The sequence below is a fragment of the Rhinoderma darwinii genome, chromosome 12, assembly GCF_050947455.1.
Source record: "Rhinoderma darwinii isolate aRhiDar2 chromosome 12, aRhiDar2.hap1, whole genome shotgun sequence".
In the NCBI taxonomy this organism is placed as follows: Eukaryota; Metazoa; Chordata; class Amphibia; order Anura; family Rhinodermatidae; genus Rhinoderma; species Rhinoderma darwinii.
In genome coordinates this window covers 85,871,948-85,889,450 of record NC_134698.1, presented here as the reverse complement: position 1 = coordinate 85,889,450, position 17,503 = coordinate 85,871,948, and the positions used below count along the sequence as shown (strand labels likewise).

Genomic DNA, 17,503 nt, shown 5'->3' with positions numbered 1-17,503 from the left:
GATTGCCCGGCCCGACCACGGTGCAGGTGAACGGGACTCCTGGCATCAGACATTTTATGATGCTCGAAGTCTCTGCCTCCCCACGGAACTGAACTGAACAAAATGATAAAGTACAGGACAGCAGTTCCGTGGGGAGGCAGAGACTTCGAGCATCATAAAATGTCTGATGCCAGGAGTCCCGTTCACCTGCACCGTGGTCGGGCCAGAAAATCCAGCCGACACTCGGACCGTTTTTCGCAGCCTGATGTCGAAGTTTTACAATGTGGGGGGGAGTGGGTGGAGTAGGTTTGAGCTAAATACATTGTCCGGTTTTAGGCCTCATGCACACTTCCATCACCGTTTTCACGAATCCATGTGTCTATGTACACGATATTGTGAGCACCGCGCATGCTATTCACTGTCCAGGGAGCTGAAAGAGTTATTGCTCATCAGTGCAGCCCCTTAACTCTTTCAGCACCCTGGACAGGGACTACCGCTGGACAGTCAATACCATGCGTGGCGCTCACAATATAGATTGTTTTATTAAAAAAAAAAAGTTACTACATACCCAGAACTCCCTGCTTCTTCCTCCAGTCCGGCCTCCTGAGATGACGTTTTAGACCATTTGACAGCAGTCACATGGACTGCCGCATCATCCAGGGAGGTCGGACTGGATGTCAAAGGAGGGACGCGTCACCAAGACAACGGCCGGGGTATGTATGAACTTATTATTCTTTCGATCACTGCGTTCCAGCACTGATCAGCAGCCTCTTCTCTCTATCAGGGCTGGATAGAGAGAAGGGGCTGCCGATTTAGTGTAGTGCAATACCTGTCTCTATGTTTATCTCTGCCCCACGGCCGTTGCTAGGCAACGGCTCCGTTACACACGGACAACACACGGATGCCTTCCGTGTGCCTTCAGGTTTTTTTTATGGACCCATTGACTTGTATGGGCCTCACGGTCACGAAATCTCGGATTAAAGTAGGACATGCTCTACTTTTGTCGGAACGGGACAACGGGACCGTCAAAAAAACTGAAGTGTGCATGGCCCCATTGAAATAAATGGGTCCGGGTGCTAGCCGTAAAAAAAACGGAAGTGGGCATGAGGCCTTAGGGGGATAATGCTTCGCCCCTGCAGAAATGAAAAGTTTAACAACTTTCTAATAGACTTTTTCAAATTCAAACCACTTTCCAAATTTGAGTTTGCTGTCAGTGAATGAGAATGCTAATGTATATATTCAGAGACTGAAAACCCCTACAGACCTAGTCCTGCTCGCACAGCTGAGTAGTGGAGACAATTGTATCAGTCTAGACAGTTCTCTGCACAGGTCCCGGGTAGTTTGCAGCAATGTATCAGTCTAGACAGTGCTCTGCACAGGTCCCGGGTAGTTTGCAGCAATGTATCAGTCTAGACAGTGCTCTGCACAGGTCCCAGGTAGTTTGCAGCAATGTATCAGTCTAGACAGTGCTCTGCACAGGTCCGGGTAGTTTGCAGCAATGTATCAGTCTTGACAGTGCTCTGCACAGGTCCCGGGTAGTTTGCAGCAATGTATCAGTCTAGACCAGGGGTCTCAAGCACGCCCCTGGGGCTGTCATCTGCGGCCCACGGGACACAGAGCCGCTAGTATCGGCTCTGCTCCGAGACTCTGGAATTCCCTGACATCGCTGTCCACATATGAACAGCGATGTCTGGGGCTTCCCCAGAGCCGGAGTCCCGGGCAGAGCGCTGGTGTCGGCTCTGCTCCGGGACTCTGTGGAATTCCCTGACATCGCTGCCCATATATGGACAGTGTGTCAGGGTCTTGCCCAGAGCGGAGCAGAGCGCTGGTGTCGGCTCTGCTCCTGGACTTTGTGGAATTCCCTGACATCGCTGTCCACATATGAACAGCGATGTCTGGGGCTTCCCCAGAGCCGGAGTCCCGGGCAGAGCGCTAGTACAGGCTCTGCTTCGGGACTCTGTGGAATTCCCTGACATCGCTGCCCATATATGGACAGTGTGTCAGGGTCTTGCCCAGAGCGGAGCAGAGCGCTGGTGTCGGCTCTGCTCCTGGACTTTGTGGAATTCCCTGAAATCGCTGTCTACATATGAACAGCGATGTCTGGGGCTTCCCCAGAGCGGAGTCCCGGGCAGAGCGCTATTATCGGCTCTGCTCCGGGACTCTGGGGAAGCCTCTGACATCGCTGTCCATACATCGACAATGATGTCAGGGGCTTCCCCAGAGCAAGAGTCCCAGTGATGTCAGGAGCACAGCTGGAGTCCCAGGAAGAGCCTACTAGCGCTCTGCCTGGGACTCCAGCTCTGGGGTTGCCCCTGACATCTCTGTCCATATATGGACAGTGATGTCAGGAGCAGAGCTGGAATCCCAGGCAGAGTGGCAGAAGCGGCTCTGCTCCGGGACTCCAGCTCTGGGCAAGCCCCTGACATCACTGGGGCAGCCTCTACAGAGGGCACTGTGGCAGCCTCTACAGAGGGCACTGTGGCAGCCTCTACAGAGGGCACTGTGGCAGCCTCTACAGAGGGCACTGTGGCAGCCTCTACAGAGGGCACTGTGGCAGCCTCTACAGAGGGCACTGTGGCATTATCTACAAGTGGGTGTGTGGCAGTATCTGAAGAGGACACTGGCATTATCTATGGGAGTGTTGCATTATCTACAGAGGGCACTGTGGCCTTATCTACAGAGGGCACTGTGGCCTTATCTAGGGGTGTGTTGCATTATCCACAGAGGGCACTGCGGCAGCATCCACAGAGGGCACTGCGGCACTATCTAAAAAGGGGCTGCCCAATCTTGACATGTGTGCTAACTGAGCCGCCGGACTGCATTTAGCGACACTTAAACTGGAAAGCTGGATTGTTGAAATAAGCACGTGGAGAAATATCTCAAATTTTAAACCTAGCGCTATTATTATAGTAATGTAGTATTATTATTCTAGTAATATGGTGTTATAGTAGTTCAAATAACTAATTGATTAACAATAATTTTGTATTGCATCAAATTTGAAAGTAATGCGGCCCGTCAACTTCCCATTTTTTCTATATGCGGCCCACTTACCCGGCCGAGTTTGAGACAGTGCTCTGTACAGGTCCCGGGTAGTTTGCAGCAATGTATCAGTCTAGACAGTGCTCTGTACAGGTCCCGGGTAGTTTGCAGCAATGTATCAGTCTAGACAGTGCTCTGCACAGGTCCCGGGTAGTTTGCAGCAATGTATCAGTCTAGACAGTGCTCTGCACAGGTCCCGGGTAGTTTGCAGCAATGTATCAGTCTAGACAGTGCTTTGCACTGGTCCCGGGTAGTTTGCAGCAATGTATCAGTCTAGACAGTGCTTTGCACTGGTCCCGGGTAGTTTGCAGCAATGTATCAGTCTAGACAGTGCTCTGCACAGGTCCCAGGTAGTTTGCAGCAATGTATCAGTCTAGACAGTGCTCTGTACAGGTCCCGGGTAGTTTGCAGCAATGTATCAGTCTAGACAGTGCTCTGCACAGGTCCCGGGTAGTTTGCAGCAATGTATCAGTCTAGACAGTGCTCTGCACAGGTCCCGGGTAGTTTGCAGCAATGTATCAGTCTAGACCGTGCTCTGCACAGGTCCCGGGTAGTTTTCAGCAATGTATCAGTCTAGACAGTGCTCTGCACAGGTCCCGGGTAGTTTTCAGCAATGTATCAGTCTAGACAGTGCTCTGCACAGGTCCCGGGTAGTTTGCAGCAATGTATCAGTCCGGAGGCCTCGCTGTTCACGATCTCCATGTGTAGATGGAATTCCCTGGGCTGGAGATCAGAGGCGTCTCAGTGAAGCTCCTTTTTATTGCAGTGACATTTGGATTAGGGGGGGGGGGGCAGGTTGTCTCCCCTTTTTCTCCCATCCCCTCGCTCGGTTGCTGTCCCGGGGCTATCGCTAACATTTACTGTCCTGGTTAGACTTTCTGCCGTCTGTAAACATCCCTGTTATTTCCACCCTGGTGTTCGGGGGCTGCTCTGTGCCTGTTGTAGTTCAGTGTGTGTTATATAATGTGCCGTGTGTGTTGTATGTAGAGTCGTGTTGTGTAACGTCTGTGTGTAGAAATAAATCCATCGTTGCCATTGTTTCCGGAGTTCATCACATTCTGATTTCTTTGCAGAAAATAAAGTTGCCAGTTCATGGTACTAGAGGAGAGGTGACTGATGATATGGACCCTACATGTGACCGGTCATTAGGGGTCAGCGCAGCGCAGGTCATGGTACTAGAGGAGAGGTGACTGATGATATGGACCCTACGTGTCAGCACAGCGCAAGTCATGGTACTAGAGGAGAGGTGACTGATGATATGGACCCTACATGTGACCGGTCATTAGGGGTCAGCGCAGCGCAGGTCATGGTACTAGAGGAGAGGTGACAGATGATATGGACCCTACATGTGACCGGTCATTAGGGGTCAGCACAGCGCAGGTCATGGTACTAGAGGAGAGGTGACTGATGATGTGGACCCTACATGTGACCGGTCATTAGGTGTCAGCGCAGCGCAGGTCATGGTACTAGAGGAGAGGTGACTGATGATATGGACCCTACATGTGACCGGTCATTAGGTGTCAGCGCAGCGCAGGTCATGGTACTAGAGGAGAGGTGACTGATGATATGGACCCTACATGTGACCGGTCATTAGGGGTCAGCGCAGCGCAGGTCATGGTACTAGAGGAGAGGTGACTGATGATATGGACCCTACATGTGACCGGTCATTAGGGGTCAGCGCAGCGCAGGTCATGGTACTAGAGGAGAGGTGACTGATGATATGGACCCTACATGTGACCGGTCATTAGGGGTCAGCGCAGCGCAGGTCATGGTACTAGAGGAGAGGTGACTGATGATATGGACCCTACATGTGACCGGTCATTAGGGGTCCGCACAGCGCAGGTCATGGTACTAGAGGAGAGGTGACTGATGATATGGACCCTACATGTGACCGGTCATTAGGGGTCCGCACAGCGCAGGTCATGGTACTAGAGGAGAGGTGACTGATGATATGGACCCTACATGTGACCGGTCATTAGGGGTCAGCGCAGCGCAGGTCATGGTACTAGAGGAGAGGTGACTGATGATATGGACCCTACATGTGACCGGTCATTAGGGGTCAGCGCAGCGCAGGTCATGGTACTAGAGGAGAGGTGACTGATGATATGGACCCTACATGTGACCGGTCATTAGGGGTCAGCGCAGCGCAGGTCATGGTACTAGAGGAGAGGTGACTGATGATATGGACCCTACATGTGACCGGTCATTAGGGGTCAGCACAGCGCAGGTCATGGTACTAGAGGAGAGGTGACTGATGATGTGGACCCTACATGTGACCGGTCATTAGGGGTCAGCACAGCGCAGGTCATGGTACTAGAGGAGAGGTGACTGATGATATGGACCCTACATGTGACCGGTCATTAGGGGTCAGCGCAGCGCAGGTCATGGTACTAGAGGAGAGGTGACTGATGATATGGACACTACATGTGACCGGTCATTAGGTGTCAGCGCAGGTCATGGTACTAGAGGAGAGGTGACTGATGATATGGACCCTACATGTGACCGGTCATTAGGGGTCAGCGCAGCGCAGGTCATGGTACTAGAGGAGAGGTGACAGATGATATGGACCCTACATGTGACCGGTCATTAGGGGTCAGCGCAGGTCATGGTACTAGAGGAGAGGTGACTGATGATATGGACCCTACATGTGACCGGTCATTAGGGGTCAGCGCAGCGCAGGTCATGGTACTAGAGGAGAGGTGACTGATGATATGGACCCTACATGTGACCGGTCATTAGGGGTCAGCACAGCGCAGGTCATGGTACTAGAGGAGAGGTGACTGATGATGTGGACCCTACATGTGACCGGTCATTAGGGGTCAGCACAGCGCAGGTCATGGTACTAGAGGAGAGGTGACTGATGATATGGACCCTACATGTGACCGGTCATTAGGGGTCAGCGCAGCGCAGGTCATGGTACTAGAGGAGAGGTGACTGATGATATGGACCCTACATGTGACCGGTCATTAGGGGTCAGCGCAGCGCAGGTCATGGTACTAGAGGAGAGGTGACTGATGATATGGACCCTACATGTGACCGGTCATTAGGTGTCAGCGCAGGTCATGGTACTAGAGGAGAGGTGACTGATGATGTGGACCCTACATGTGACCGGTCATTAGGTGTCAGCGCAGGTCATGGTACTAGAGGAGAGGTGACTGATGATATGGACCCTACATGTGACCGGTCATTAGGGGTCAGCGCAGCGCAGGTCATGGTACTAGAGGAGAGGTGACAGATGATATGGACCCTACATGTGACCGGTCATTAGGGGTCAGCGCAGGTCATGGTACTAGAGGAGAGGTGACTGATGATATGGACCCTACATGTGACCGGTCATTAGGGGTCAGCGCAGCGCAGGTCATGGTACTAGAGGAGAGGTGACTGATGATATGGACCCTACATGTGACCGGTCATTAGGGGTCCGCACAGCGCAGGTCATGGTACTAGAGGAGAGGTGACTGATGATATGGACCCTACATGTGACCGGTCATTAGGGGTCAGCGCAGCGCAGGTCATGGTACTAGAGGAGAGGTGACTGATGATATGGACCCTACATGTGACCGGTCATTAGGGGTCAGCGCAGCGCAGGTCATGGTACTAGAGGAGAGGTGACTGATGATATGGACCCTACATGTGACCGGTCATTAGGGGTCCGCACAGCGCAGGTCATGGTACTAGAGGAGAGGTGACTGATGATATGGACCCTACATGTGACCGGTCATTAGGGGTCCGCACAGCGCAGGTCATGGTACTAGAGGAGAGGTGACTGATGATATGGACCCTACATGTGACCGGTCATTAGGGGTCAGCGCAGCGCAGGTCATGGTACTAGAGGAGAGGTGACTGATGATATGGACCCTACATGTGACCGGTCATTAGGGGTCAGCGCAGCGCAGGTCATGGTACTAGAGGAGAGGTGACTGATGATATGGACACTACATGTGACCGGTCATTAGGTGTCAGCGCAGGTCATGGTACTAGAGGAGAGGTGACTGATGATATGGACCCTACATGTGACCGGTCATTAGGGGTCAGCGCAGCGCAGGTCATGGTACTAGAGGAGAGGTGACAGATGATATGGACCCTACATGTGACCGGTCATTAGGGGTCAGCGCAGGTCATGGTACTAGAGGAGAGGTGACTGATGATATGGACCCTACATGTGACCGGTCATTAGGGGTCAGCGCAGCGCAGGTCATGGTACTAGAGGAGAGGTGACTGATGATATGGACCCTACATGTGACCGGTCATTAGGGGTCCGCACAGCGCAGGTCATGGTACTAGAGGAGAGGTGACTGATGATATGGACCCTACATGTGACCGGTCATTAGGGGTCAGCGCAGCGCAGGTCATGGTACTAGAGGAGAGGTGACTGATGATATGGACCCTACATGTGACCGGTCATTAGGGGTCAGCGCAGCGCAGGTCATGGTACTAGAGGAGAGGTGACTGATGATATGGACCCTACATGTGACCGGTTATTAGGTGTCAGCGCAGGTCATGGTACTAGAGGAGAGGTGACTGATGATATGGACCCTACATGTGACCGGTCATTAGGGGTCAGCGCAGCGCAGGTCATGGTACTAGAGGAGAGGTGACTGATGATATGGACCCTACATGTGACCGGTCATTAGGGGTCAGCGCAGCGCAGGTCATGGTACTAGAGGAGAGGTGACTGATGATATAGACCCTACATGTGACCGGTCATTAGGGGTCAGCGCAGCGCAGGTCATGGTACTAGAGGAGAGGTGACTGATGATATAGACCCTACATGTGACCGGTCATTAGGTGTCAGCGCAGCGCAGGTCATGGTACTAGAGGAGAAGTGACTGATGATATGGACCCTACATGTGACCGGTCATTAGGTGTCAGCGCAGGTCATGGTACTAGAGGAGAGGTGACTGATGATATAGACCCTACATGTGACCGGTCATTAGGGGTCAGCGCAGCGCAGGTCATGGTACTAGAGGAGAGGTGACTGATGATATGGACCCTACATGTGACCGGTCATTGGGGGTCAGCGCAGCGCAGGTCATGGTACTAGAGGAGAGGTGACTGATGATATGGACCCTACATGTGACCGGTCATTAGGGGTCAGCGCAGCGCAGGTCATGGTACTAGAGGAGAGGTGACTGATGATGTGGACCCTACATGTGACCGGTCATTAGGGGTCAGCACAGCGCAGGTCATGGTACTAGAGGAGAGGTGACTGATGATGTGGACCCTACATGTGACCGGTCATTAGGGGTCAGCACAGCGCAGGTCATGGTACTAGAGGAGAGGTGACTGATGATATGGACCCTACATGTGACCGGTCATTAGGGGTCAGCGCAGCGCAGGTCATGGTACTAGAGGAGAGGTGACTGATGATATGGACCCTACGTGTCAGCACAGCGCAAGTCATGGTACTAGAGGAGAGGTGACTGATGATGTGGACCCTACATGTGACCGGTCATTAGGGGTCAGCGCAGCGCAGGTCATGGTACTAGAGGAGAGGTGACTGATGATATGGACCCTACATGTGACCGGTCATTAGGGGTCCGCACAGCGCAGGTCATGGTACTAGAGGAGAGGTGACTGATGATATGGACCCTACATGTGACCGGTCATTAGGGGTCAGCGCAGCGCAGGTCATGGTACTAGAGGAGAGGTGACTGATGATATGGACCCTACGTGTCAGCACAGCGCAAGTCATGGTACTAGAGGAGAGGTGACTGATGATGTGGACCCTACATGTGACCGGTCATTAGGGGTCAGCGCAGCGCAGGTCATGGTACTAGAGGAGAGGTGACTGATGATATGGACCCTACATGTGACCGGTCATTAGGGGTCCGCACAGCGCAGGTCATGGTACTAGAGGAGAGGTGACTGATGATATGGACCCTACATGTGACCGGTCATTAGGGGTCCGCACAGCGCAGGTCATGGTACTAGAGGAGAGGTGACTGATGATATGGACCCTACATGTGACCGGTCATTAGGGGTCAGCGCAGCGCAGGTCATGGTACTAGAGGAGAGGTGACTGATGATATGGACCCTACATGTGACCGGTCATTAGGGGTCAGCGCAGGTCATGGTACTAGAGGAGAGGTGACTGATGATATGGACCCTACATGTGACCGGTCATTAGGGGTCAGCGCAGGTCATGGTACTAGAGGAGAGGTGACTGATGATATGGACCCTACATGTGACCGGTCATTAGGGGTCCGCACAGCGCAGGTCATGGTACTAGAGGAGAGGTGACTGATGATATGGACCCTACATGTGACCGGTCATTAGGGGTCAGCACAGCGCAGGTCATGGTACTAGAGGAGAGGTGACTGATGATGTGGACCCTACATGTGACCGGTCATTAGGGGTCAGCACAGCGCAGGTCATGGTACTAGAGGAGAGGTGACTGATGATATGGACCCTACATGTGACCGGTCATTAGGGGTCAGCGCAGCGCAGGTCATGGTACTAGAGGAGAGGTGACTGATGATATGGACCCTACATGTGACCGGTCATTAGGGGTCAGCGCAGCGCAGGTCATGGTACTAGAGGAGAGGTGACTGATGATATGGACCCTACATGTGACCGGTCATTAGGTGTCAGCGCAGGTCATGGTACTAGAGGAGAGGTGACTGATGATGTGGACCCTACATGTGACCGGTCATTAGGTGTCAGCGCAGGTCATGGTACTAGAGGAGAGGTGACTGATGATATGGACCCTACATGTGACCGGTCATTAGGGGTCAGCGCAGCGCAGGTCATGGTACTAGAGGAGAGGTGACAGATGATATGGACCCTACATGTGACCGGTCATTAGGGGTCAGCGCAGGTCATGGTACTAGAGGAGAGGTGACTGATGATATGGACCCTACATGTGACCGGTCATTAGGGGTCAGCGCAGCGCAGGTCATGGTACTAGAGGAGAGGTGACTGATGATATGGACCCTACATGTGACCGGTCATTAGGGGTCCGCACAGCGCAGGTCATGGTACTAGAGGAGAGGTGACTGATGATATGGACCCTACATGTGACCGGTCATTAGGGGTCAGCGCAGCGCAGGTCATGGTACTAGAGGAGAGGTGACTGATGATATGGACCCTACATGTGACCGGTCATTAGGGGTCAGCGCAGCGCAGGTCATGGTACTAGAGGAGAGGTGACTGATGATATGGACCCTACATGTGACCGGTCATTAGGGGTCCGCACAGCGCAGGTCATGGTACTAGAGGAGAGGTGACTGATGATATGGACCCTACATGTGACCGGTCATTAGGGGTCCGCACAGCGCAGGTCATGGTACTAGAGGAGAGGTGACTGATGATATGGACCCTACATGTGACCGGTCATTAGGGGTCAGCGCAGCGCAGGTCATGGTACTAGAGGAGAGGTGACTGATGATATGGACCCTACATGTGACCGGTCATTAGGGGTCAGCGCAGCGCAGGTCATGGTACTAGAGGAGAGGTGACTGATGATATGGACACTACATGTGACCGGTCATTAGGTGTCAGCGCAGGTCATGGTACTAGAGGAGAGGTGACTGATGATATGGACCCTACATGTGACCGGTCATTAGGGGTCAGCGCAGCGCAGGTCATGGTACTAGAGGAGAGGTGACAGATGATATGGACCCTACATGTGACCGGTCATTAGGGGTCAGCGCAGGTCATGGTACTAGAGGAGAGGTGACTGATGATATGGACCCTACATGTGACCGGTCATTAGGGGTCAGCGCAGCGCAGGTCATGGTACTAGAGGAGAGGTGACTGATGATATGGACCCTACATGTGACCGGTCATTAGGGGTCAGCGCAGCGCAGGTCATGGTACTAGAGGAGAGGTGACTGATGATGTGGACCCTACATGTGACCGGTCATTAGGTGTCAGCGCAGGTCATGGTACTAGAGGAGAGGTGACTGATGATATAGACCCTACATGTGACCGGTCATTAGGGGTCAGCGCAGCGCAGGTCATGGTACTAGAGGAGAGGTGACTGATGATATGGACCCTACATGTGACCGGTCATTAGGGGTCAGCGCAGCGCAGGTCATGGTACTAGAGGAGAGGTGACTGATGATATGGACCCTACATGTGACCGGTCATTAGGGGTCAGCGCAGCGCAGGTCATGGTACTAGAGGAGAGGTGACTGATGATGTGGACCCTACATGTGACCGGTCATTAGGGGTCAGCACAGCGCAGGTCATGGTACTAGAGGAGAGGTGACTGATGATGTGGACCCTACATGTGACCGGTCATTAGGGGTCAGCACAGCGCAGGTCATGGTACTAGAGGAGAGGTGACTGATGATATGGACCCTACATGTGACCGGTCATTAGGGGTCAGCGCAGCGCAGGTCATGGTACTAGAGGAGAGGTGACTGATGATATGGACCCTACATGTGACCGGTCATTAGGGGTCCGCACAGCGCAGGTCATGGTACTAGAGGAGAGGTGACTGATGATATGGACCCTACATGTGACCGGTCATTAGGGGTCAGCGCAGCGCAAGTCATGGTACTAGAGGAGAGGTGACTGATGATGTGGACCCTACATGTGACCGGTCATTAGGGGTCAGCGCAGCGCAGGTCATGGTACTAGAGGAGAGGTGACTGATGATATGGACCCTACATGTGACCGGTCATTAGGGGTCCGCACAGCGCAGGTCATGGTACTAGAGGAGAGGTGACTGATGATATGGACCCTACATGTGACCGGTCATTAGGGGTCAGCGCAGCGCAGGTCATGGTACTAGAGGAGAGGTGACTGATGATATGGACCCTACGTGTCAGCACAGCGCAAGTCATGGTACTAGAGGAGAGGTGACTGATGATGTGGACCCTACATGTGACCGGTCATTAGGGGTCAGCGCAGCGCAGGTCATGGTACTAGAGGAGAGGTGACTGATGATATGGACCCTACATGTGACCGGTCATTAGGGGTCCGCACAGCGCAGGTCATGGTACTAGAGGAGAGGTGACTGATGATATGGACCCTACATGTGACCGGTCATTAGGGGTCCACACAGCGCAGGTCATGGTACTAGAGGAGAGGTGACTGATGATATGGACCCTACATGTGACCGGTCATTAGGGGTCAGCACAGCGCAGGTCATGGTACTAGAGGAGAGGTGACTGATGATATGGACCCTACATGTGACCGGTCATTAGGGGTCAGCGCAGCGCAGGTCATGGTACTAGAGGAGAGGTGACTGATGATATGGACCCTACATGTGACCGGTCATTAGGGGTCAGCGCAGCGCAGGTCATGGTACTAGAGGAGAGGTGACTGATGATATGGACCCTACATGTGACCGGTCATTAGGTGTCAGCGCAGGTCATGGTACTAGAGGAGAGGTGACTGATGATGTGGACCCTACATGTGACCGGTCATTAGGTGTCAGCGCAGGTCATGGTACTAGAGGAGAGGTGACTGATGATATGGACCCTACATGTGACCGGTCATTAGGGGTCAGCGCAGCGCAGGTCATGGTACTAGAGGAGAGGTGACAGATGATATGGACCCTACATGTGACCGGTCATTAGGGGTCAGCGCAGGTCATGGTACTAGAGGAGAGGTGACTGATGATATGGACCCTACATGTGACCGGTCATTAGGGGTCAGCGCAGCGCAGGTCATGGTACTAGAGGAGAGGTGACTGATGATATGGACCCTACATGTGACCGGTCATTAGGGGTCCGCACAGCGCAGGTCATGGTACTAGAGGAGAGGTGACTGATGATATGGACCCTACATGTGACCGGTCATTAGGGGTCAGCGCAGCGCAGGTCATGGTACTAGAGGAGAGGTGACTGATGATATGGACCCTACATGTGACCGGTCATTAGGGGTCAGCGCAGCGCAGGTCATGGTACTAGAGGAGAGTTGACTGATGATATGGACCCTACATGTGACCGGTCATTAGGGGTCAGCGCAGCGCAGGTCATGGTACTAGAGGAGAGGTGACTGATGATATGGACCCTACATGTGACCGGTCATTAGGTGTCAGCGCAGGTCATGGTACTAGAGGAGAGGTGACTGATGATATGGACCCTACATGTGACCGGTCATTAGGGGTCAGCGCAGCGCAGGTCATGGTACTAGAGGAGAGGTGACTGATGATATGGACCCTACATGTGACCGGTCATTAGGGGTCAGCGCAGCGCAGGTCATGGTACTAGAGGAGAGGTGACTGATGATATGGACCCTACATGTGACCGGTCATTAGGTGTCAGCGCAGGTCATGGTACTAGAGGAGAGGTGACTGATGATATGGACCCTACATGTGACCGGTCATTAGGGGTCAGCGCAGCGCAGGTCATGGTACTAGAGGAGAGGTGACAGATGATATGGACCCTACATGTGACCGGTCATTAGGGGTCAGCGCAGGTCATTGTACTAGAGGAGAGGTGACTGATGATATGGACCCTACATGTGACCGGTCATTAGGGGTCTGCACAGCGCAGGTCATGGTACTAGAGGAGAGGTGACTGATGATATGGACCCTAAATGTGACCGGTCATTAGGGGTCAGCGCAGCGCAGGTCATGGTACTAGAGGAGAGGTGACTGATGATATGGACCCTACATGTGACCGGTCATTAGGGGTCAGCGCAGCGCAGGTCATGGTACTAGAGGAGAGGTGACTGATGATATGGACCCTACATGTGACCGGTCATTAGGTGTCAGCGCAGGTCATGGTACTAGAGGAGAGGTGACTGATGATATGGACCCTACATGTGACCGGTCATTAGGAGTCAGCACAGGTCATGGTACTAGAGGAGAGGTGACTGATGATATGGACCCTACATGTGACCGGTCATTAGGGGTCAGCGCAGCGCAGGTCATGGTACTAGAGGAGAGGTGACTGATGATATGGACCCTACATGTGACCGGTCATTAGGGGTCAGCGCAGCACAGGTCATGGTACTAGAGGAGAGGTGACTGATGATATGGACCCTACATGTGACCGGTCATTAGGTGTCAGCGCAGGTCATGGTACTAGAGGAGAGGTGACTGATGATATGGACCCTACATGTGACCGGTCATTAGGGGTCAGCGCAGCGCAGGTCATGGTACTAGAGGAGAGGTGACTGATGATATGGACCCTACATGTGACCGGTCATTAGGTGTCAGCGCAGGTCATGGTACTAGAGGAGAGGTGACTGATGATATAGACCCTACATGTGACCGGTCATTAGGGGTCAGCGCAGCGCAGGTCATGGTACTAGAGGAGAGGTGACTGATGATATGGACCCTACATGTGACCGGTCATTAGGGGTCAGCGCAGCGCAGGTCATGGTACTAGAGGAGAGGTGACTGATGATGTGGACCCTACATGTGACCGGTCATTAGGGGTCAGCACAGCGCAGGTCATGGTACTAGAGGAGAGGTGACTGATGATATGGACCCTACATGTGACCGGTCATTAGGGGTCAGTGCAGCGCAGGTCATGGTACTAGAGGAGAAGTGACTGATGATGTGGACCCTACATGTGACCGGTCATTAGGGGTCAGCGCAGCGCAGGTCATGGTTTGCTTTATTCACACTTACGTACCAGTCATTACAGCGGCGATGCCCCGGTGCAGGGAACGTGTGATGACCAGTTGTGTGATTTCCTATTCTATCCTCCCTTGTCTGGTCTGCATGGAGGATTGTTGCGGTCTATTCACACGGTCACAATGTGTGCGTAATTAGACCCATAGGTTACATGCGCACGTTGCATATTTGGCTGCACCAAAACTGCAGCTATTCGCAGGAAATTCGCAGGTAAAAACTGCACAGGATCACGCGTTTTTCTGTGCGTTTTTTACGTTTCGGGGCATTTTCATGCTGCAGGTTTTGGTGCGATCTTCCACAGCACACGGCAGATACAATTCGCAAGTGGAAACTCCAAATTGACGTTCTGCAGATCTTAAAATACGCACCGCAGGTCAATTTCCGTCCCGAAAAATACTGCAGTGTTTACATGAGATTTCCTGGAATCTCATTGACTATGCTGGTACTGTGTTACGCCGCGGATTTGCCGCACACAAGTCCGCACGGAAAAACCGCACCTAATCGTGTGCATTGAGCCTAAAGGCTCTTAGAGGGCGCAATTACTGTACACATTTTCATATATTGGTTCAAATATAGGAGATGATCGCCATGTGTAATAGCGTGCAACAATCTACGGACGAACAATACGTCATGGGTTTCCGTGCATCAACCGCATCCACCTGAGTGAAAGATTATCGTTAATCGCCGCCGCGTCCCCTCCTCTCTCCGAAATCTTCCAGTCGTCAGCAGGTCAGGGGGGAGGTGGGGTATTGGTTGGAGGGCGGTTTTGTTAGCAACGCTCGCAGTAACGACTAAACCGCAAAAATGGTTCGCGAATATTCTAATGTGTAATAGACCGGACGCAGGAGACTCGCTAAATCGCTGCTCCTTCATGAAATATCTGCTCATTTAATCGGATCTTTGGTTGTTAGGAGGCAGTGAGAGGAGGGAGATCAGTCCTGATTATATCACAACGTCTCAATTCAGCAACGAGGAGCCGGACACAATGGACTAAAGCCACGCTCATTGTTACTTCTAATCTGATGGGGTTACCATGCTGTCCCCATCGATGTCGGTAAATAATAATAACGTGACGATGTGGCTTTTATCTTTCTTGGAATAAAAACTCAAAGGCCAGAAATGCATTTAAAAAAGAGTCCAATAGTGAGAAGATGAGCTCGGGGTCTGCGCGGGGTCTGCGCGTCTCTTCTGTGGGACATCGTTATTCTAGTAGATTTTGGGTTTATTGTTTATCCTTCCATTAGATCTCCAGAAAGCCTCTCACCCGGATCTACATTCTCCTGCTGAGCGTGTAAACTAGAGGGACAGTTCACATGAAAGGAATGGTAAAAAGAGAGAAACTGATGAGGTTTACCTGGTAGGAAACCACCTGCAGCTTCTTATATGCCAGAGTCTTGTTTGACCTCTATGACCTTCAAGGCTCATGTACACAGGATATGTAGTGTAGTACCTCAATGTGACCTCTAGGGGCAGCACCGTGCATGCACATAATGCTTATATTTAGGAATATTCCTCCTAGATAATGATGTGACTATGATGACCGTACATTGCTGTAAAGGTCACAGTGACAAAGCCCCGCAAGATGAGAACCAGGAATGACGTCTCCCACACGCAGTGAAGACACCAGTCCAGGGATTATTAAGGCGGAAACTTCTTGTTTGAAAGATTTGATTCAAAATGGTGTTAAGTGGATGTCCCTGCCGAGCCGCGTTACACTCCTTCATCATCAGCTCCGTGTCTGGTCAGCCTGAACTGAAGACTTGTTTCTATTGTGAAAAGGTCTTGTTGCTAAGGACAACTCCATGTAAAACGCTGTGTATCCATAGTAACTAGACCGTCCCAAGTACTGACTGCATAGATGGGGAGCAGCGGTCCATGCCATTAACTATTTACTCCATATGTGGATAATGACGCTGGATAAAGGGGTGATGTCGGGAAGTAAAACAAGTGGGATCGATCTTCACCGTGTTTTCCTTCTCTTCACAGAGGCTTCCATCCTGAGTTATGACGGCAGTATGTACATGAAGATCGTCATGCCCGTCGTTATGCACACAGAAGCTGAAGATGTTTCATTTCGGTTCAAGTCTCAGCGAGCCTATGGGCTGTTGGTGGCCACCACGTCCCGAGACTCTGCGGACACGCTGCGACTGGAGTTGGATGGAGGCAAAGTGAAGCTCACTGTCAACTTAGGTATCGTATGAGTCATTCCGCTCTGTGGGGGTGGGGATTCCATGTCAATGTCTTTCTGTTCGCTCTTTTTTTGGCCGCAGTTTATATTTGTCCATCGTGTTACCACTGCATGGTCCTGTCCAGCCTGGCGACCCGTGTGGTCCGAGGGACTTCTCCTCATTCCCGTGTTACTTTCTGTGGGAGCTGACATTGTGCTGCAGTCATGACACCAACTGCGCTCTGCCGGCCTCTCCAGCAGTAACGGGGTTAAAGAAGAATGCGGGGGTGGTGAGACCCCGTCCTGTACCTCACAGCACCCACCCACCCTGTCCACCAAGGCGGCTGTTTTGAACTACCCCGTATCCACATCGGGACTGGCTGAAAACTCCCGCCTTCTGTTCTGTTTGTGCGCTGGGTTGTTGGGGCAGAGGATGAGGGGAAGGGTCTCCTTAGTTCTGCCGCTCCCTGCAGACATTTTCTTCTTACATTTTTCTCTGCCTCATTAGTCTTGTTCTTCCACCCAAATCAGTCTCCTGGAGCCTTTCCTGTAGCCGAGGTTCAGCCTCTCGGTGTGATAGACGGAGACTGTGTTGGGTCGTCTTTGTCTCTTCATTCTGTGCTTCTCGTGTTGTGTGATGTTCGTGCTCCGTCTGTGTATTTTTCTGTATTTTTTTACCCCTGTTCCATCATCGGCCATGTTACTTTAAAAGATGGCACTCACTACCCTTCAAAGGCCTGAAGCCTGCGGCCCGTACAGCAAACAGCCTTGAG

General features: G+C 52.3%; 1 protein-coding gene across 24 annotated transcripts in view; it reads left to right on the top strand.

The window, feature by feature from the left end:
• The window catches only part of NRXN3 (neurexin 3), a 336,181-nt gene that overhangs the window by 109,144 nt on the left and 209,534 nt on the right, over positions 1–17,503 (top strand). For all 24 annotated transcript variants that reach the window (XR_012851426.1, XR_012851425.1, XM_075844459.1 and 21 more), the window contains one exon: positions 16,550–16,753. Coding sequence is in view for 22 of the 24 variants with exons in the window: in XM_075844459.1 (XP_075700574.1) it covers positions 16,550–16,753 (204 nt within the window). In the remaining 2 variants the exon portion in view is untranslated. The remainder of the gene's footprint in view (positions 1–16,549; positions 16,754–17,503) is intronic.